Source organism: Drosophila subpulchrella, chromosome X, assembly GCF_014743375.2.
Source record: "Drosophila subpulchrella strain 33 F10 #4 breed RU33 chromosome X, RU_Dsub_v1.1 Primary Assembly, whole genome shotgun sequence".
NCBI classification, from domain to species: Eukaryota; Metazoa; Arthropoda; class Insecta; order Diptera; family Drosophilidae; genus Drosophila; species Drosophila subpulchrella.
Window position 1 is genome coordinate 23,055,448 of NC_050613.1, and position 23,053 is coordinate 23,078,500.

The 23,053-nt window shown below is 42.6% G+C and overlaps 1 protein-coding gene across 1 annotated transcript; it reads right to left on the minus strand.

The window, feature by feature from the left end:
• Positions 1 to 1,027: 1,027 nt before the first annotated feature.
• On the minus strand, positions 1,028 to 11,123 carry LOC119556391. Its single transcript, XM_037868566.1, has 3 exons — positions 10,662 to 11,123; positions 7,816 to 8,675; positions 1,028 to 6,832 (listed from the first exon to the last, which is right to left on the minus strand). The coding sequence occupies exons 2-3, from the start codon at positions 8,650 to 8,652 to the stop codon at positions 1,979 to 1,981; spliced, it is 5,691 nt and encodes a 1,896-aa protein (XP_037724494.1). The 5' UTR covers positions 8,653 to 8,675; positions 10,662 to 11,123; the 3' UTR covers positions 1,028 to 1,978.
• Positions 11,124 to 23,053: the final 11,930 nt, after the last annotated feature.

The window sequence follows — 23,053 nt, forward strand, 5'->3', positions numbered from 1 at the left end:
TATTTTTAATCCTTTTTTAAAGCCCTTACCTTTCCCCAAAAAGGAAAACCATCTTTGATTGTTTGTTCTTTCATCGTTATTTTATTTGAATTCAATTTGTAATCCATTCTCGTTGCGTGTGTCTTTCTGAGTTTACAATTAAGTACACTTTTACAGTTTTAAGTACATTTATAATCGCTAAGTACATAGTTTAATTTGTTCAGTAGTTTGTTGCTGCTGCATCCACATTGAATATAACCGATACATATTATATAATATAGTGGGGTGTGCTTTTTATAAATATCTATATACAGTGGTCGGCATAAGTATTTTGACAAAATAAAAGTTAAGTATACTCATAACTTGAATTTACTTCTTGTAAACTATAGGCATCAATGGAAAGGTAATTTCAATGCCGTTTGAATGATACAATACATTTCTTTACCCATTCAGTACTTATTGAAAAGGACGAATTTGTGTAAATCAACTTTGAAATTTAAAAAAAAAACTTTTTTCCTCGTCTTGAAAACTTAAATTTTTTGATGCAAAAAGTTTCTTCAAACAAAAATAATAGTAACTGCAAAAAGAATTTTTCAAATATCATTTTGCTTATATTTTTTATGATTTTTTGAAAATGCTTAAAAACAGGCATTTGAGCCATATTTTTGTCTTTTTCATACAAATTTTTTCCGACATTGTCACCTTCAAAAAATCATAAAAAATATAAGCAAAATGATATTTGAAAAATTCTTTTTGCAGTTACTATTATTTTTGTTTGAAGAAACTTTTTGCATCAAAAAATTTAAGTTTTCAAGACGAGGAAAAAAGTTTTTTTTTTAAATTTCAAAGTTGATTTACACAAATTCGTCCTTTTCAATAAGTACTGAATGGGTAAAGAAATGTATTGTATCATTCAAACGGCATTGAAATTACCTTTCCATTGATGCCTATAGTTTACAAGAAGTAAATTCAAGTTATGAGTATACTTAACTTTTATTTTGTCAAAATACTTATGCCGACCACTGTATATATATAGGCATGCATTGGGTAAATTTAATTTCGTTTATTTTCGTTTAGCTTAAACAACGCTACAAACGCGAAATGCTTTGGTTATTGCTGTAAGAAGTCCACTAATTTAATTATATAAGAATCATGCTTTTCGTATATTTAAATAGCTATATTATATAATGTATTTCATAAATGTATGTGTGTGTGTGTTTGTTTGTTTGTTTTATAGGCTACAGCAATGAATGAGTTTCGTAAGTAGGATCCTAAAAAAAATGTATCTAAGCCTAGTCTTACGAGTACCTGACTATACTTAGTTGCAAGCAGCACAATTTCGTCTGCGTTCGTCCTTATATAACTAGGTTTAAGCCACGCTGCGGTTCTCAAGGCCTCTTTCAATGTACATTACATAATATTATATTACTTTAGGTGTGTATTTTTGTCTTTTGTGTCAAGTCTTTTTTTGTCATGCTAAATGTTCGTTGTTTTTCGGTTTTTTTGTTTCTTTTTTTTTTTTGTCATTGCAGCTACTTAAAGGTAATTGTAAAATATGTAGAATTAATTATAAAGCTAGGAAAAAAAAATTGTTAAAAAAAATAGTGTTTGTCTCCAAAGATTTTGATTAGCTTGTGTTTGGTTGGTTGGACCGCTTAACATAGGGGTTGGCAAAAAAAAGAGGTCTCCAAAAAAAAAAGATATTGGTTTAAATGGTCTATAAAACAGGGTTCTTCAGCTAAGACTCCTTATATTTTCCTCGAGCCTGTGGCTCTTTTGTGTCAAAAAATATATAATAGAGCTGTTCCGGACTTCCCTATTCATCTTTTCAAGTTTTTACTTCCTTATAGACTTCGGTTCTAAAAAGTTTTTATAGACTACCATTAATGAAAACTATTTAAGCTTTGGTATACGTAAGGCGGTGTAAAACTGCTGCTACTCCAGAATCAGAATTTATGGCTGTGGGTTCGATCCCAGTTGCTACCTCCTCCCTTCCGGATTACTTGTTGTCCACGCCCAGGAGCTTGGCCGCCTCGTCGGCGGAGGAGAGCAGCTTGTTGAGGATGCCCTGGTCGCTGATCCCCAGCAGGTTGCCAATCAGATCCGATCCGGCGACGGCTGCCGCCGAGGGCGTGGCCTCGCCCATGTTCTCCTTGTGCTCGCCCAGCCGACTGGCCCGCCACTCGCTCGCCTTGTCCAGCAGCTCGTGCAGCTTGGGCAGCTTCAGGCCCAGCTTGGAGCTACCAAAGTTGTTGTTGTTGTTGTTGTTGTTGTGGCAGCTGTTGTTGTTGTTGGCGCTGGTGGGCTGGCCGGGATTGGGCAGAGGCAGGGGCAGCGGAGCCGGTGTGCTGGGCGGACTGGCCACCTGCTCATCATCGGAGCAATCGGAACCCGGTGTGTCCCCATTGTGGGCCCGACCACTGTGTTTCTTCATGTGCCGCAGCATGCTGTGCTTCAGGGTGAACTTCCTCAGGCAGATGTCGCACTGGAAGGGCCTCTCGCCCGAATGGGTGCGCATGTGGCGACGCAGATCCTCGGTGGACCAGAAGCGGCGCACGCAGAAGGCACAGATCACCTTGCGGTTGCTGTAGTCCGGATACTTGCCACGACCCCCGCCATTGGCGGCCTCATCGTCCGAATGCACGGCCGACTGCTGGGACATCTGCTGGTGGGGATTGGGCCCCTCCAGGGACTCATTCTCGATGGCACCCTTGGCCAGCAGCAGGGCAAACTCATGGGCATGGGCCTGCTTGATATGCTCCAGGCACTGCAGACGCTCGCCAAAGGAGCCCTCGCACAGGTGGCACTTGTAGGGCAGATCTCCGCCAGCGAGGCCATCTCCCAGTGGGCCATTCGGTGCTCCACCATTGCCATTGCCCACCGAAGATGCAGCTGCTGCAGCGGCGGCGGCGGCAGCGGCATTGGCAGCGGCATTCATTTGGGCAGCCAGCTTTTGGATGAGCTGTTGGCGCTCCCGTTCCTTCTCCTGCTCCCGCTCCTTCTCCCGCTCCAGCTCGCGCTCACGCTCCAACTCCCGCTCCCGCTTCAGCTCACGCTCCTTCTCGCGCTCCGCCTCCTGCCGCCGGCGCTGCTCCTCCAGCTCGATCTCCTCCACGGACTTGGGCACCGGGATCGGCTCGCTCACATCCTCGGTGGGCACATACACCGACATGGCCGACTCCACGTTGCCGTGCTTGCGCAGCAGATGGCGGTCGCAGTTGCTCTTGGTGGTGAACAACAGGGGGCAGTGGGAGCACTTGAAGGGCTTCTGGCCGGTGTGGGTGAGGATGTGCCTGCGCAGCGAGCTGCTCCACGGGAACATCCGCTGGCAGTAGGGGCAGGAGACGCGATTGGGCGCCAAGCTGTAGGCGGACTTCTTCTTGGGCTCGCTGCCGGAGCTGCTGCTGGTCACATCCTCGGTGCCGCTGTTGTTGCTCTCGCTGGCACTGCCGGAGGCCACCAGGCCCTCCTCGTCGCTCTGCTCCATGTGATTGGCCACATCGCTGGGCCGGAAATAGCTGTTGAAGCTCATGTTCTGGCTGGTGGCATTGTCCACCAACTTGGCCACCGGCACCAGATCCTGCGACTCGTCCTTGAACGGCGAACTGGCCACCTCTTTCAGGGACTTGCCCACGGATTCGGCCTGGGCAATCATGGTCTTCAGGCTGCTGGGATTGCTGGTGGCGGCTGGTTCCTGCATGGTGGTCACCACTTTGGGGTCAACTGGCAGGGCATTCTCCTGGGGCGGCGGACTGGTTGGCTTGCCCGCCTTGATGGCCTGCTCCAGGATGGTCTCGGCCATCTTCTGGGCCGCCTCATTGGTGGGCGCCACCAGGGACAGCTGCTCCAGCGGCTTGGGCAGCTCCGGCTCCTCTTGCTCCTCCTCCTCCTCCTCCTCGGCTGGCTGCTCATCCGGGATCAGCTCGGGCTCCTCCTCCGGCTCATCCATCTCCTCATCGTCCTCATCCTCCTCGAAGTCATCCACCTCCTCCGGTTCCACCTCATCATGCTCGTTGTCATCCTCATCGATGATCAGCTTGGGCTCATCGTCGTCCATGGTGATGGCCTGGCCATTGCCCTGGCCGGAGCCATTGTGCAGGGGACTGGGCGTGGCCAGTGGGTAGCCGAAGTGCAGGAGGGGATTGCCGGCCACACTGCTGGAACCGTGGGCCAAGGCCTGCTGCAGCAGATCGGTGTTCTTGTGGGCCTTCAGTTGCTGGGCGAGAATGGCGTACTTGACCTGCTCCGAGATGGGGGCATGTCCGTGGGAGCCATGGCCATGGCCATGATGGTGATTGCTGCCGACGGAGGAGGCAGATCCTGGACCCATGGCAGCTGCAGCGGCGGCGGCGGCGGCAGCAGCGGCTGCGGCACTGGAGGCTCCCCTGCCCCTCATCACATGGTGACCGCTCCTCTGGCGCTGGGCATAGAACTGCGGATGCTGTTGCTTCACATGGCGCTCCATGTTCGAGCGCAGGGTGAATCTCGCCGAGCAGTGCTCGCAGGCAAAGGGACGCTCGGTGCGATAGCGACGCTGCTTCTGCTTGGGCATCAGGACGCCATTCTTGATGACCATCTTGACGGGGCCACCAGGTGGCACTGGAACGCCCACGCCCACACCCACGGGCAGGGGATTCATGCGATTGGGTGGACTCACCAGCGGTGGCTTCTCTGGATTGGCCTGCGGCGGTGGTGGTGCCATGAAGGGAAAGAAGGGGAATCCAGGCGTCTGGGACTGGAACTGGAACATGCGGAACAGCTGCTGCATGTACTGGGAGGCGGCATCTCCGCCAGCGCCGAAGAGCTGCTGCTGCGCAAGGAGCAGTTGCTGCTGCTCCAGGGCGGCGGCCAGGTCGGCAGGGGCTCCCACTCCCGGTGCCACAACTCCAGGTGCCGGCGTGGGCGGAGTGGGTGTGACCGAGGGTGTGAGGGCTGCTGCTCCACCAGTTGGCTTCTTGCTGAGATCCAACACATCCATGCTAAAGTCCAGGGCAGCTCCGATCTTCTCCTGGAGCTGCTGCTGCTGCTGCTGTGGAGCCGGGGCAGCTGGCTTGGCTGGCTTCTTGTCCACCAGCTGGTCGAGACTCTTCACCTGGATCTTGAGCGGCGGTTGGACCACCGGTGCCAGATGACTCTCGCCCAGGAGCATGTGCTTCAGCTGGGAACTGCTGCTCTCGCCACTGATGATAACAGGCGGCGGCGGTGGCGTGGGACTGATGGAACGGAAACTGAGATCGGCCAGATCCTCGCCCAGGCGGGACTTGCTGTCCTCGCAGCCGGCATCCTCCGCCGGATGGTAGACAATGGCCCGCTTCACCTCGTCCCGACTGGTCTTGCCGTGCCGGTTCCTCAGGTGGCGCTCGCAGTTGGCCTTGGTGGTGAAGGCATAGTTGCAGACGGCGCATTCGTAGGGACGATCGCCGTTGTGGGTGCGCATGTGGCGCACCAGGGCGGCCTTGTCGCAGACGGCATAGGGACACATGTTGCAGCGGAAGGGTCCGGCTGGGCCCACTGCACCCAGATGCACCCGGTTGTGACCCTTGAGGGCGCGCAGATTGGGAAAGACGGCGCTGCAGAGCTTGCAGGGGAACTCACCGCGCAACTTCATCCGCCGGAACTCCGAAGTGAAGGCATCCTGGGCCTCCTCCTCCTGATCCCTGCCATCCAAACTGTACTGACTGGAGCTGGGCGTGTTCACCGACTGCTCGAAGTTGCGCAGAAAACTGGAACTAGAGCTGGTCATGTTCAGGATGCTTTGTATATCCGCCAGATCCTTGCTGTCCGCCGGCTCGTGTTTAATGGGCGACGGGGGATGGGAGATGGCACCACCAGCTCCGGCTGTCTTCTGCTTCAGATACAGCTGGTGGAAAAAGTCCTCGCTCTGGCTGGGCACACCCATCTTCCGCTCCAGCTCCTCATCCTCCTCGTTCTCCTGATCCTCCTCCTGGTGCAAGGGTGAACTGCTGGCTCCGAGGAGCGGCGGCAGTCCCGTGGATCCCCGACAGCAGTGGGCCTGCAGCTGGCGATGGCTGGCGAAGATCACCTCGCAATCGCGACACTTGGCCGGTATGTCCGAGTGCCTCGCATCCAGGTGGGCACACAGGGCGGGCAGGGTCTCGAAGTCGGAGGCTCCGCAGGCGGGACAGCTCAGGAGCAGCGACGGCGAGGCGGATGGCGAGGGGGAGGGCGACGGTGAGCGCGAGGCCGCTCCGGAGGCACTGGCTCCGGCCAGAAGGGTGGCCACATCGGGCGTGCTGGTCAGCATGGCCACATCCGCATCATCGGCCTCCTCCTCATCCTCCTCGATCTCCTCCTGGTGGCCACTGTCTATGATGTTGTTGTTGTTGATGGTCGTCTTCAGGCGGCGCTGCTTGCCCTCCAACTGATCCTGATCCTCCGCCTGATCCACATCCAGTTCCCTCAGGTTGTTGTTAGCCTTGTGCGAGTTGTTGTTGTTGTTGAGGGAGCTGCTGCTGCGGCTGTGCGAGTGACTATGACCACTGGACACATCTGTGGAGCAGCTGGCATCGCTCTCGTAGCTCTCGGCACGTCCAGCGGACAAGGCGGTGGCCACCAGTTGCTGGGCGGGATTCTGCTGCTGCTGCTGCGCCGGCTGGTGTTGCTGCTGTCGTCGCTGGTGTTGCTGCTGCTGCTGCTGCTGCTGCGACTGTTGCTGCTGCGACTGCTGCTGTTGCGACTGCGACTGCGCAACTTGGTGCTGCTTGTGGGTGCGCATGTGGCGGTGCATGTTGCCGTTGGTGGTGAAGGTCAGGTGGCAGTAGCGGCAGTTGAAGGGCCGCTCGCCCGTGTGAACCAGCACGTGTCTGTCCAGGGATGAGGCCGAGGATAGCACCTGTTTTTTGTATTTCATAGAAGGGGCAGGGGAAGAAAAGAGAACAGGTGAGTGAGCAATCAGGCGATCGGGGGTTAATGGCCTAGCTATTAAAAACCCTAGCGCAGCTGTCTATTCATCCACTGAAGTGGGGAAATGTATAATATATTACCTAAACAGAAACCTCAATGAATATAAAAAAAACAATTACCCATATCATTAAATAAACAGAATATAAATGCTTAAAAAACAACATCTTGATTTATAGAACCAATTCTTGTCTTGTATGATAAACTGTTCAACTTTGGTTTATTTAGTTGGGTAAACCTCTTTATAAAGCTTATAATAATATTATCACAAATACAAATACCCTATCATATATAAAATATTAACTTGTTTATTTGTTTTGGATTTAAATACGTCAATCCCTTTTCAAATATTTATTTAAATGGTTATATAAAAATATATATGTGTATTTAAATGTGTCTTTTATGATTAGTTTAATTTATTTAGCTTAATAATCATGATAATAATTAAATAGTCATTATCAATATCATAATAAATAAATGTATTGTATTTATTTAGAAAAAAAATCGTAGTTAAATTTATAAGAATATATTTCGTACGTGTAAATATACTATTAAAAGAAAAATGAAGGACCCCAATTTTTTTTAAGTAAAGGCCAAAAAACTCCTTGGATATATGTGTCTATAATATTAATATGTGTCTTGTATTATCAATTAAACTAATTTTACTTAGTAACAGTGAAAATAATTGAAGTTTAAGTGGCATCTTAATATGGTATGGCATTTCTTTTTTAAACAAACTCCTAATTAAATTTATGTTAATACTCTGTAACACATATTTTAATACCCTATTTTGACTATCCCTTTTGAAATATTAATTGAAATGCTTTCGTAAAATTCCACGTTTTGATTTCTGGCATATGTCAATAACCAACCCTAATCCATCATCCAGCAAGCTGACTGATCACAATGACTCACCTTGGAGCAAATGCGGCAGGTGAAGTTCTCCGTGTCGCCGTTGGCGTAGTTGTGGCACCGGATGTGGTTGGTGAACTCGTGCGGCGTGGCCGAGACCACCTCGCAGATGGGGCACAGGTACTTCATGTGCTCGTCCCCGGCTCCGATGCCCGACTCGCCGCTGGAGAGGCTGGGGCCTTGGGGCGAGGAGCCGCCGGATCCGCCGCTGCTGCTGCTACTGCTGCTGCTGGAGGCAGTTGCTCCGGCCACTCCACCACCGGCCACCGAGGCTGGAGCCACTGCACCACCGCTGGTGGTGGTGGTTGTGGTATTGGTGGCACTGCCACTGCTATTGCCCAGATAGCCACTGTGGACCGTGCTGCTGGCATCCACGAATCCCGATTCCGAGAGACTGGCCGTCGAGCGATTGAGCCGGAACTTTTTGCGCAGGGAGCTGGCATCGCCACTGCTGTAGTCCACCACAATGGAGGCCTGGGTGCTGCGCCGTTGCTTGTGCCGCCCTAGATTCCGGGCTGCCGTGGCCGGGTGCTCCCCATCCTCGTGCTCATCCTCCTCCTCCTCGTCCTCGTCGCTCAACACCTCCTGCTGATGGAGATGATTCATCTGCTGTTGCAGTTGGCGAAGTTTGCGCTTGCGCGATGTGACAGTCGTGAGTTCGTGGGGCGTGGATGTGGTCTGCGCGGAGCCACCATTTCCGGCCAGCTTCTTGGGCGTGCGACCCAAGTCCAGGTGCTCCAGGGAGGATTCCGAGGTGGTGGAGTCCCGTCGCTGGCGCTCCATTTCCGCCTCACCTGTGCTGTTGTGCTGCTGCTGCTGCTGTTGCTGTGCGGCGAGCATTTTTCCAAAGTTCGATGAAAAAGCTGTTGAAAAGAATTCGCAAGAAGAAAGAAGAAAGGACTTTTAGTGATGGTACATCAAAGACCTATCGCTGCTTTCTCAGTCTGTCAATGGGTTGTCAGAAAATGCATTCAGAAACACTTTAACTAGTGTTTGTAAATACACATCTTAATAAAGGTAAGACTTAACTTAATCTGTATAATAAATATGTATAAATTTCATATCTTTAATCAAAATCCCCAGCCAGTGTATACCTATCCAGGCAACTTGCAAGCAAAAGCTAAGGTTTTTGTAGAAAGCTGAAGATTTCAGCCGTAAACAAATCTTATAGTTTACTGTCACAAGAGCTACTTGTATCCAAATATCTAAATATAGAGTTCAAATCATAACAGGCGCCTGCATTCCCCCAGTCTCCGATTGCCGGGTAATTCTACACTAAATCTTCAGTACCATAAACAGCTGATCGAACTGCGTGGATTGAACGACACCCAGGAAAATAAACAAATCTAAACTAGAAACAGAAACGGGAAGGCACTTTGAAATCGTGTTCGTGAGAAAAGCCAATAAGAAGAATTCGCGACTGTTGCAAGTGCATCCGCAGAAAAGGCGCAAGGAATTGAATTCAATACGCATCTGGCAATGCCGTTCGCTTATCAAATTTCCAGTGTGTGCACACATATGTGAGTGAAAAATGTGGGCACGCTCATTAACATTTACTGTTATCAAGGCTATGACTATTAGCAGTGTTCCAATTGTTGTTGTTGTTTTTGGGGGGTCGATGGTGGATTTATTTGGAAATCCTAACTTCCCACCAAAATAAAAAAAAAACCTCAGAGGCTGATCAAAAATTTCTACCGATAACGAGCCCACTGTTCGCTATATATACATATATATATATATATATATACATTTTTTTCGGATGTGTGTTAGTTGTTTGTTGTCCATTGGCTTTCGGTTTGGCCTTTCATTTTGGTTGGCTGATTTCAATTTCGTCGTCGTGAGTCATGGAAAGCCATTGAGATAAAGACTCCCTCCCAATAACATATATTTTTTTGGGGCGGGGAATCGTAAGGCGATTTTTTTTAACAGAATTCACACCTTTATGACCCTGGGAATTATCAATGAACACGAGCTGGCCAGCGAAAAACAAATTTCTAATCGCCATCTAACGAAATCAAGCCAAGTGAAGTGAACGGATTGACATGTTGGTCCCGTCCCGGTGATATTAAACAGATCATCAATCTGCATTAAGCCCTATAAACGGGGTCTCATCATCCCTATTGCCCGAACATTCTGGTTCTTCGCCCTCTCGGACTGCGTGTCAAAGTTCAAGGGTTTTAGCATTGGTCATGGGTAATTTTTTGACCCAGCTAATTGCAGGCAGAACTTGACCCAAATAAATGGTAGGGGTTTGGCAAAGGGGAAAAACTTGGAATTGAAATGTTTGCATATAATAATATAAAAAAATATGAATAAGTTTAGAATTTGTATTTTTTTTTATAACAAATATGGTTATTTTTTATGAAAGATATAAAGAAGTATTCTGTAAGTACTACATATATCTTTAATATTTAATCATTTGTAAAGATGTTTTCTTTCTTTTATTTCTATGTTTTTACTGACAGTCATATTTGATCTTCCAAAAAAAAACTTCCTTCAATTGATTTACCTAAGAAATCTTTAAAAAACTAGGATGCTTTCAAGTAACTTTTATAACTAACTGTTTCTACTACATTATATTTTTTTAACATTTTATCCCAGTGATTTATTTTGATAAATATTCCATGAAAATATAATAGTTTATTTGTTCTGTTTTTGGATATCTCGAAAAGATTTATTTCAAAGTTGTCCCCAAGATCTATTCCAAATGTATCCTTTTTATAATCCATGTTTGTTTCGATTGACTGGGACATCCAAGGCAACAACAACAAAACACACACATGTAGCACAAAAACAAAAAATGTCGAGTGAAATGTTTCCATCCAAAATAAACACATTAAAAAAATTACCTTAGTGGTTATTTAGTTGTGAAATTTTGTTCAACAGTTGCGACGGCATTCCAACTCCGGATTTCGCACTGTTTTGGGATTTGTTTCCTTTTTAATGACAATTTTTGGTATCTTTTTGGTGTTGTGTGGGTTTTTTTTAATAAATATGTTTTTAATTTTTGTCAGATAACTGAATTCTGATAGCACTTTTTTTTTTGTGTTTTGGGTTCACTTTATTTTTCACACTTCTTTGGCTTTTAAGCTTAGGTATTCCAAAAAATTCCCAATGGTTTGTGGTTTGAAAACTTAAAAAAAATGTTGTTTTTTTTTAGTAGGATTAGAATTGAGAAATTCTGTTTGTGTGTTTTTTTTTTTGCAAGTTAATTATATGATTTGTCTGCTTTTTAGTTGGTTGTCTTTTTTTTGAAGCGCCGCGCACGAGTTTTGTGTTGTTTTTGAGCGCAGCCGCAGCGCAACCGATTCGGCAGATGAAAATCGACTGGTAGATGTATCTACGAGTTGTATTTATAAAAGCGCACGTCGCGCTGCCGCTGCGCTGCCGGCGTCTCTGCCCGCGAGAGCGAACGCAGTTATCTGCAGAGGGCAGCGGCGAGAGAGCGAAAGAGCGCGTCTCGGCGCCTTCGTCTGTGTGTGTGTGTTAGATAAAGCTGGCGACTGCGCTGCTTTCGAGCGGAGGCAGCGCAGCTTGGATTTTTGCTTCTTTGTTGGATTTTTCTTTCTCTCCTTCTCCTTCTTCGTTTCTTTCTTTTTTTTTGGGCGCAAATAGGATTACACTTTGAGTGCGTGTGAGTGTGTGTGTGTGGAAGAGCGAGAGGGAGCATAGTATCCCCCTCTCTATAATCATCTTCCTGGAGAGCAGCGAAGAAGAAGAAAGGAGCAAAGAGGAGGAGGCGTTGACGCAGCAGAAGACTTCTTCTTCTTCATCTACTTCTTTTGGCTTTTGGAAGTACAGTGGACACTTTTGACGACTGAAAATTGGGGATAACCCCAAGGCTACAAAACAGGATTCAAAGTTTAGAAAAAATCATACTTTTCAGCTTTTCTAAAAAATACATATTTTAAGAAATTTAAAAAAATCTACAATTTGTTTACTTTTAAAAAAAAAATTAATTTTATAAATATTTACGTTTACAACTCTGATAGGACAACATTCTTAACCACATCCAATGATAAATTTGTGTAGGTTTCCATTTGTAAAATGTTAGTATCTAAACATTAACCTTAGATGAAGACCGCTAGCACCAAAAGCTTGATAATAAATTACTTTTTAACCGCATTGAAGATAAAAACCTTATAAACACATAAAAGGAAAAAAATGTTACGAAGTGTAAGAACTTATAATTCTAAAACCATTTCTTTAGGTATACTTACTTTAAATTTTAAATTTAATTTCAGTCACCTAAAGTTAGAAATACATAGATCGCCAATAAATTACAATATTTTAATTTCCTGCATCGAGTGCCCACTGTATATAGCACCCACATATGCATACATATGTATCTGGATGCATTTTGGATTTTTGGGTAAATCCCGTTGCCATTGGCCACGCTTGCCATGTTTGTTGCCCTCTCTGTCGCACATCATCTAGCGATGAGCACATCCAGATCCATCTACACACACACACACATGCATAAATGCACATCCATATCTGTGTACATCCACATCCGTATCCATTAACCCCCGTGCGGACACTTCCTGGGCAGTTCCTCAACCTTAACCTCTAACTTAGCCCAGAACGGAAGTCGGAGACGATCGGGCCTCTTTTTGGTCCCTTTTCACCTCTTCACCTTTTCAGGGTGCGTCATCAACAATCAAGCCGAATTAAAATTAACATTAAGGCACTGAAAAAATGCCTTGATACCTCCTAACTCTGTGATAAGAATACAAGAATATAGAACATTTCTTTTGATATAACTAAATGAATGTAAAAAGAATCTTTATATACCATAAAGTAATATATTTTTATCCAAATTATTATGTTTTTTAAGTACTTTATGTATAGTCAATCAAAAAAAATCCAATAACTTTACTAGGAAGAATTTTCACAGCGCTTATATTTAATATATATAATAAAATATAATATTTAAGTAAATTCGATGATAGTTATCAATATACATTATTTGGTAAAAATAAATTTTTTTTTTTTAATTTTTGGATAATGCATTTCCGATTTTCCTCAGTGCATTCAATGAAAAGGCAACACCGTCGTCGTTACAGTTGACCGCCTTATACAACTTACAAAAAAGGAAGACGAGAGGTCAACTTAAAAGAGTGTCAGCTGCCGAAAGAATGTAAATTAGGTGACCAACAACCCTTCTTCAGCATCTTTTCCGAAAATCGATGCGTTCGATTGATTATCCACTCGAAAAAAATTCATACAATAAATTAAAACAAAACAATTGTAACAACAGTGCAAATGTAAAAATAAAATAATCGAACACAATGATACAATGCAAGCAAAAGAAAAAAAAAACAAAAGCGGCGAAATTGTGCAAAAAATGCAGCAAGAGTTCAATACACTCGCCCAACCACCCACACTAGTGCACTCACACCGACACAAACACGCGCCCCTACGCACACACACACACACAGAGCGACACGTGCAACGCGCTGTTTGTACACAATTTAATAATATTTACGTTTTATTTATAATGAACTTGAAAAATTCGCACAGTGGTTCGGTGGTTATAAAAATGTGTGTGTAAAATATTGGATACACTTTTAGGGTTTTTTAAGAGTAAGCTTTAAAGGTTTTTATATAAATATACTTCAAAAGTTAAATACTTCATTAAAATAATGATATGTACCTGAAAGATATCCAATTTTTAATTTTCTGTTAATAGATGTGACAAATTTTTTAAAGGTTTCCTATTCTTAAGAAAACATTTATTTTTCTTTTATAGATTTTTAGAATTATTTATTTTTACCTTGCCTTTTAAAATTATTTTAAATCGATGTCCCTTTGAAAATATTGCAGAATGTCCCACTGTCTTTTTGTGCCTTGAGTGGGTTGCGCATGCGCGTGGGTGGCACAATAAACACAATACCAACAATAACATTAATGGCTGAAACAGCAATACAATAACAACAGCAATACAATATAATGGTAATGGCAATGCGTGTTAAATACACATTAAAAGCCAGCCAGATATTGCATTTTTGCCATATGCAAACAGCTGAGAAACCAAAGTGTTTCAGTTTCAGTTTCGTTTTCGGTTTCTGTATCAATTTCCCTTTTTTTCAATGGAAGCGGAAAGTGTTGGCGGTACTAAATAATAACGGTGAAGTGCAGTCGACGCAGAAAAAAAATATGAAAAAGAAGAAGAGGCGGCGGCAGCATTAACATTTAATTGCGAGCATTTAGTTAGCATTTAATTTAGCATAAAACAAATGGCAAACAATGCCAGCAACTTAAAGTCCCACGGTCTGCTCTTCAGCACTGAAAAACGCCCTCCCACTCTTGGCCCATATAAAATTCCCCCACTTTATCACTTCGTTGTGGGGGTTTTCTACACTGGAAAAAATAAGAGCACTAAATATTAATTCATTTTAAATAATTACAAACGAATTTAATGGCCTAAAATATTTTTAAATAATTAATTTCTTGGCCCATATAAAATTCCCCCACTTCATCACTTTGTTGTGGGGGCTTTCTACACTGGAAAAAATGAGAACATTAAATATTGATTAATTTTTAAATGATTGCAAAAGAATTTCAAGGCCTAAAATATTTTTAAGTAATTGTATTATTTTAATAATCACATGGGTTTTGGAGAAAGTATTAAAATATACATAGCTCTTTTATAAAATATAATTAAAAATATTTAATAAATCCAATTTTTGCTAAATTTCTTTAAAAAGGCAATAATAATAAGCCTTTCAAAAGTAGCTACTAGTGAAAATATAAACACAGTCTAGTCTAACATTCAAAAATCATATTGATAGCTTATTTTTCAGTGTATGTATGGCTTCTGTCGCAGCAATGCCTGAAATTCACTTTCGTTTTTTGTTTATTATTTTGTTAAAGCAAAGCTAGACCCATAATTGTTTTAATTCGCACTCGTTTGCCTGTTAGCCGTTGTTTGGGTTTTGTTAATGTGTTTAATGGGTGTTATTGTTATTGCTGTTGTCACCAGTGACATGTCAAGGTGACTGGGCACCCACCGCCACCCACTTCCACCCACGAAAACACTCACCCAGCCGATAAACATTATTGAAAAGGCGCGCGCCGCATTTTTCTACTTTTTATTTTTACCTCTTTTTATTGTTTTTTTTTTTCTGCCTTTTGGCCCAAACCTTGCACACCCGCCCCTCACGAAAACAACGCCAAAAGAACAATAACTATGACCGGCCAAACGGCTTGTTTAATAATAACAATAAAGGCAGAAAAAACAACAGAAAATCGTACAGAACAAAGGGCCTACAGTGGGGTGAAATGGTTAGTACCCTGGAATTTAAAAATAGCGGTTAATTTTTGTATAAAAAGATATTTACACATATATTAATATTATTTAAATTAATTATTAGTACATGATTGATTAAAATAGTTGCAGCTTTTTCCCTCTATTTGTATACATTTTTTATTCAATAAGGACAGGATTCGAACTCTGGTATTTTGGCAACCTCTATAAGAAAATTTCCATAAGACTTATATTTTCAAAGAATTTTTGTTACTTTCTATTGAACTCTAATGTACTAAGTTGTACCAAGTACTTTTAGTTAGATAATAAATGCCCGGGCTAAAGAAATCAACTATAAATATTAAGAAATAAAATATTTTAAGCCCAATAAGCCCACGATGATATACCCCTAGTAAAATAGGGTACTCGCGACTTGTGGCCAAACAAATGCCGTTAGCTGGTAGAATGCGTCAGTTCGCAGTTTGCTTTTCGGTGAAATTCCCCGACAACTTGTGTTCGGGGTTACGGGGGTCTGACTGTGTTTATTGCCACAGAAAAGAAAAAATATATATAAATTCACACAAATATATATGGCACAACAAGTGGGCAATACTGGTCGGGCCCCCACTTTTTCCACCCAAAAGGGTATTGCAAATGGATTGGATTAGACGGAAGTGCCAAAGGCAGATTGCAGTTCAATTGCGTTTGGGGGAATCCCTTTAAATCCAATACGGTTCGGAATCGAAATTCTCTCTAAAATGTGGGACCACAGGTAAACATAAGTCCTTAGATTTTCTAAATAAAAAAGTAGGGGATATATAAACTGACTCACTTATTTTTCACTTAAAATTTTAAAAGCGTTTAATGGTTTTCCATGTAAAACATATACGTTTTAATAAATTCAATTCTTCATTGATAAATATCCACAATAGTAATTTAAATAATTTCATCAAAAAGGTTAGTAAAACATCATTTCGACGTATTTCAAATATCATGCTGATATGCCAGCGATAAGAAATGCTTACGTAGAAAAAGTAGTGATGACTGAAGGTGATTTTGACTTTATCATTTGGTATAAATCTATAACGCATATAGCACCGTCTTTAGTTTTTGTAAACCTTTTAAGTTTTTTTTTGAAATGTTCCATAAGTTATTTTCATTAATATATCATCCATATACAATCAGTTAGCAATGATCTCTACCGTTTCATAGTCCTAATAAGTTCTTTAAATACTAATCCTAAAGTTTCATATCATTATTTTCGTTGACTCGGTTAATATTGCATTTATTGCACAACCATTCATGGATGTACGACGAATAAAACTCAGACATTGTCTGTACAGGAGCTAAGCTCGTTAGAAACCAATTGACTTTGCCGGATCAACGACACTCTAAAAGAGATCCGGTCTGCAAAAACCGAGTCTGGCCATAATTTTTGGTCATTGTGCACCCAGAGATATAGATGTACTGGGTTCCAGATAGTTTTCGGCTGACAACTGTCGCCGATTAGCGCACGCGCCGCGTTTCTTCAAGCAGGTAGATGTTATGGTATATGGTATTATATTGTATGGTATGTTTGTTCCCCCAGAGACCGGGTTTTATGATACTGCGGCGACGGGAATTATGACGGCGGCAATCGATAGATGGATGGATGGCTGAATGGATGGTTTTCGCTTGATGCAACACCGCGGCCATATCACTTAATCAAGCCGTACGGGAATTGATTGCCCCGTGATGAATAACGAATGCCCTCTTTTGGACATGAGCGTCTTGCGGGGTCTCGAGATAAGGTTCATTACTTGGCCAGCGGCCATTTGTCCTATCTGGGTTTATTTTCGGGGGGGGTTTTTCCAGAATGAAAGACCTCGTGCCGTTATTCTGTGCTAATTTCGTCGGTCACCGGCGGGCGCCAAAAGCATCGATCGATCCATCGATCCATCCGTCTAATCACACGGCGCTCTAAATTTACACCTCTTCATTTTGGATGGCCATTCCACCCATTGTGCATCATCATGGTCAGTGGCTTTCGGGGACTTTCCTTGGGGACTGCTTCCTATCTGCAGAGCGAAAAACTAGGGGGTAGTTTAAAGGGTTCTTAAAGGCACAGGAAATATTAATAATAGCAACATTTTTGAAAAAATACTTTGAGGGCTAAAAGTATTTTAAAGAACTGGTTGCTAATTTTCTTTTTTTGTTAAACAAATGATTGGTTTATTTTAGGTTTTAGAAAAAAATCTATATATTGATATTGATTTCTTGATATAGATATAAAGATATTGATATTTTTATGTTAAGCATAATTTTTCTGGACAAAGAGTTTCAATACACAAAATATTATTACTAAAATTTGAATTTCTTTGAGTGTGGCTATGAATCAGATTTGTCCAGCAACCAGCAACAACCACTAAAACGCTAAAACACTGAACCACTGCAGCACCACATCATCGTCATCAGACGCTTTCATTGAGTATCGAACCCACCCATCAAAGCACCTCCCAAACATCCAAACACCCCAGAGAGGCACCTCCATAAACGATAAGCAGCTGGAGCGTTGATATATACTATATATACACTATATAGATCGTGTTCAGGGCGCTGAGGGGGTGGCAGATAGGAGCCGTGGAGTACTTCGCTCGAAATCGTTGTCGAACACACTCACTACCAAGTTCTGCTAACTCGATTGTGGTTTCACATTATCTGGGATCTGCGGAATTTTGTGAAAAGTATCGGTGCCGCATGCGGGTGTGCCGGGTATTACGGGCGTTACGGGGGTGTCCAAAAAAGTAAAACAAACGCAAAGAAACGCTTTGTAAGATCTATCAGCACTTAGTCAGCGGACAAGCAAAGGTGTGCGGCCCAGATAAGTGGGGGAGTTTCGAGAGACTCCCCAAAGGGTGATAAATGGGATCATCAGAAACACCCTGGTAAGTTTCAAGGTATCCCTAGATTATACAGTTTTTTGGATGGTGATTCATCTTTGTTTACGGATCGGAAAAACTTTCCTAACATTTTCTGATGATCGTGCTTTTAAGGTTGTAATATCATACGGGTGTCCTATAGCTTTGTAAAAATGTGTTGTGATGATCACAGCCATTTTAACGGACTGACGTTTATGTAAAAAATAGGACAACAATTTGAAATTTTTACCAGTACTGCACATTTTTTTATAACTACGTTGCAAACAAAGTGTGGATCAACAAGAATGGGATTTACGGATCGTTTTGTTTCAGGGTCATTAGGATATCAAATAACAGTTTTAAAAGAATTACATTAGGTATTTTAGGTAGCTAGTATTACAACCAGTAATCTTAAAGCTTGGATAAAATAATTCCACCTGTTATCAAATGGACTATATGAGTCACAGTTCCCGAAATCGTATCGTATTCTGTTACGGTTTCCGCTTTTTAAAGAAACAGGCCCATCCTATAAGCACTTTCATCGCGACTTTGGCCTTGACTCCGGTGATCGTGTGGACTGCTCCGGATTCCGGATTGTTTGGCCAGCGTTTCGTGCTTTGATGTTTCTTTTTTTTTATTTTTTTGGTGATGTTTTGATGTGTTTCCCACAGTTTCACGGTTTTCACTGAGAGCGAAACACAAGCCTTATCAGGCAATAAAACTCTGCGAGCGAGCGGCGTCGATTGCAAGATTTATATTTATCACAACGCCAACAGAAACTGAAACAGAGACGATCTCGTGGATCGTCATCGGAGTCTGTTCTCAGTCTCAAATCACCAGTCCTTACACTGAACGTAAAACTTATGAGTTTTGGATTAAGAAAAGTGTGCTCGGTGAGTTAAATTTGTAAACTCAAAAGACATTTTCCAATTGGTAACATATAATACTAGTTTTCAAATAAAATTAAAAAAAAAAGAAACTACCACTTTCCTTGAAATATCCTTTTATGTGAAGATTTTGGTGATGAAATCTAAAAGAGTATTTGATTTTTTAAATAAGGCTTTTAAAAAATGTATCAAATCAAATGATATTTACCTTTGGGGAATTTTCATAAAAATTCCAAATACTTGGTAGAACATTTTTCTGGGTGTACCCGGTATCGTCTTCTCGTATTCGTACTCCTCTGCCAAAATACATTGCTCATTAGGTTTTGGGTTATTGTCACCAGACATTGGCATTGCGATGAGGTTGGAGACATCGTCTTGGCTGGGTGCTGATGTTGATATTTACTCAAGTGTAATTGCGAATTGTAAATGCGACAACACAGATGCTCTCGTAATTGGGATTGCGAATGGGATGGATGATGGGTATGGTGTGGCTAATATGATGATGGTATATAATGATGATTATAATAATGATGAGGATCAGCCTCAGTTGCCTGTGTGTCTTTTTACTGTGAACTTTGGTCCAAAGAAGGTATGGTATTGACTGACTGACTGGAACGACTGACAATATCTGTATTTGTATCTGTATCTGTGGCGCTGCCTTGCGCTATTTGTATCTTTTATCTGTGAAAATAAACGTTCAAAGTTTTGTAGTTTTGTTGTTTTCCCATTTTCGACTTTATTGTTTGAACGTTGATTGTCAACTGATCGGTATGTATCTGTATCTATATCTATATCTGTATCTGTATCTGTATCTGGCCGACTGACTGGAGTTTTCGATTTCAGCCGCATTGAGATACACTTAAGCAAATAATCGCGTTTTTTCCTCACATGTGTCGGCCCGGCCGAGTATATATCTGCATCTGTATCTCTATCTCACGGATACTGTGTGTTTTCTTTGGACGCATTGGATTTCGTTTGGCTTTTGTTTCCTATTATCGATTATTGCATCTCGATGCCGTCTCGTCTCGCCTCGTCTCGTCACTTTTTTCTATTTTCCAGTTTTGTTTTCCCAGCGACAACACAGACATCTCTTCATCGCACCATCACCATCATTATTATCATTATTATCATTATTGTAACCGATGATCGTCATCGATGTCGACCCAACCTGACTGAACTGAACCGAACTGAGCCGAGTTGACTGATAAGAATGTTTGCACCCACACCCACATTTTCCCCACCCCTTTCACCCACCCCTCACTCTCGAATGATTCTAACCATGTTTGTTGACTTTCTCATCTCTGTAGATTTTTTTGAGCAACAACATCCAATTTCACTGGCACATCTGGCCGGCACAATACATTTCCATTTCTCTGAAAATACACATTTTGTATATCAGAATAGATTGAACCCGTGCTAAAAAAAGAAAGGGAATGTTAATATTTCTCTGAAGAGAGTTAAAAATGTTTTAGTTAGATGATTATAACAAGATCTTGAAAAACTGTCAAAGATTTCATGCAAATTTCAGAAGAAAATACAAAGCTCTGAACTTTTTGCAATAGGATAGTATAAAGATATAATAGTTTCCTTAAAGATCCATTCTAGATCTAATGTTTATGACACCATCTTAGCCACACTATCTTCTCCCTTCCCTTTTGCATCATAAACCCTATGCGTAAATCCCCTTTTGTGCAGTGTGATATCTGAGCCAGTTATTTTGGCCCCATCACCACCCACTGGAGGCTTCAAAGGCGCCGCCTGTCCCGCTGATAACGCGGATGTAGATGCGGATGTGGATGCGTAGGTGGTGCAAAAGGTGTGTTTTCGGTTGAGGGGATGGTGGGGACGGTGGTTCGGTGTTTCGAGTAAGCAAGGTATTTGCACACCTCACACTCCCTTATCGTTGGGCTTATTTTCACAACTTCGTGTGGGTGTTGGCCACAGATGATTTGTGCTCCCCCGTACTCATCCTCATTAGCTCACAACTCATTAGCAGTTGGCGAGATAATGCTACTCTGACAGTCCCACTTCACAGTAAGAAATATAATTTATTAAGGTAGAATATCATGCTTAACTTTTATGTTTTGTTTTAAAATCCTTTAAAGGTTATGAAAATATGGATTTGTATCATCCAACAAATGCTTCTGGCCTTATAGACTATATATATGTATATATTCTTGATCTTATTGATATATAGACCTTAAACTTTTCAAATCGTTGTATTATATATATATGAATATCACGTTCACAAATCCTAGCAGTCCCATAAACTTGACTTTGTTTAATGTTTGTTCTATACTATTTGCACCCAACCTAAAAAGTATTATATGGGTTTCTGATGACCATGATTTTATATAATGTATTATTTCCTATGCCACTCCAATCTTTTTCTCTCTCGTGTTTTTCTGGCTTTCAGGTTTTTATCTTCAGAATTATATATAGATGTATGTGTATATTTTTTTAGCACTTGCTGCCTGATTCCAATTGAGAAACGCCAAATGGAAGTAATCACCAGAAATTCTATATCAATCATCTGACCCAATGAACGTTTTGGGTTTTTAGATAGAGTCGCGCCGAAGGTGCCACAGATTTCGTCAACGCAGAGTGTCCAACAAAAAGGCCCCAAAATAGAACAAGCAGCTCTACAATCGCTCGTATATGGTTATATCTCCCTACGACGCCAAAGAGCTGGTTGTTTTTTGGGGTCTGTGGGCGGCTGCTTGATAAGCCACGTCCATCGCAGGTGCCTTAATTGAATTTTTGTTCTGGGTATTAATGAGAAAAATCATTTCAAATTCCATGGCGATAAGAGAGCAGCCAAAAAATAATACCCCAAAATGGCCGCTTATCGGTTTCCTTCTCACCGAACTTTGAGATGTCCGAGGCTGACGTTCGGAGACGGCAAAGTGCAAAGATCAATCAATGGGTTCTCTTCGAGAACTAAGTTTCGGTGGGGAAACCTTGGGGGAAGCACTCAGTTCGAAGAACTCACCCCTATCGAGGTGTCACTAACATCTCAGGAGATTTAACACACAATTGTTTTGATGGGTAAGCAAAAAACATAATATCACTGTGGTGTCTAGTTTATACTGTGTTACAATCAAACAAAAACGCCTCTCAAGTTCTGATATCAAATATTGTGGCGAAATATGATGATGTGTTTATTTTTTCAATTCAACTTCATGGATCTCAATAGATCTTAGGCTTAGATTCTAAAGAAAAGTAAAAGCTGAATAAATATAGGCGTACAAAAGATGAGTGCCTTTCTTTCATTCCCCTTCAACATCCACAAAAATAGTGATATTTTTCGATCATTGTCGGTTTACCAAATCAATTGTTGGTTTCCATTTCAATGACATCAGGTTGTGAGCAATTTCGGTGCGCAAATAAATATGTACCCTATTTCTTTTAGAGGAAGCGCGTTACGCAGTTGGCAACCCGCTTCGGAACCCCGTCGACAGACCCACTTCCAATGCAGATATTATCTAATGCCCCGACAAATCCCCCAAAAAGCTTTTCGAGGGCGGGGGACATATGACAACCAGCACATCATCATTCAAAACAAACTATCTTATCAGTGGGCGAGAGAGGAGTGGAATTGGAAAATCGTCATCGATTTCTTCGGATCAGAATCGAAGGTCTGTGGGAAGAATCGTGTCGCCGGGCGCGTAGTCTTCAGTCCTCCCAACTTCGGATAGACAGACAAGGGGGGACTAAGGCGTTCGGAAAGCAGTAGTATCTATATCTATCTGTAGAGCCCACTCTATCTCTGTTTCGGTTTCAAGGGGAAGCGATTCGGGGTCTCTCGCTGTTTGCCAATAACTTTGAGGGTTTGTAACTTGCACCGATAACTTGTAATGCCATTTGCTCTATATATTTTTTTATTTTCTACTCTATTTCCTCGACTCTCTCCCGTTGCTGTTGTTGTCTAGCCATAAAGCCAAACGAGCTGTCGGCTTTCGGGCTTAGAAGTCTCAAAGTTTTCTGTTTGCGATGACAACGATGCCAAGTCATGAATGTAAACCGATCGAGGGTTATATGTTATGGAGAAATACTAAAATACTGGGGGAAAATTTCGGATGACGCGCCGAGTGCCTTCATTTCAGGTATCGACAGAAGGTCGCCGGTGGATCCCGCCCGAAACGTCTATATAGCTATCATCGATAGGTCGAAAATCCAGATAAACGACAGTTAGGGGGATAGTCAAG

Excerpts from the sequence above, each read along its gene's own strand:
- LOC119556391 (XM_037868566.1), bottom strand. The coding sequence starts at position 8,652 with ATGCTCGCCGCACAGCAACAGCAGCAGCAGCAGCACAACAGCACAGGT. Across the intron at positions 6,833-7,815 it reads CCTGCCGCATTTGCTCCAAG|GTGCTATCCTCGGCCTCATC; the intron begins GTGAGTCATTGT and ends TACAAAAAACAG.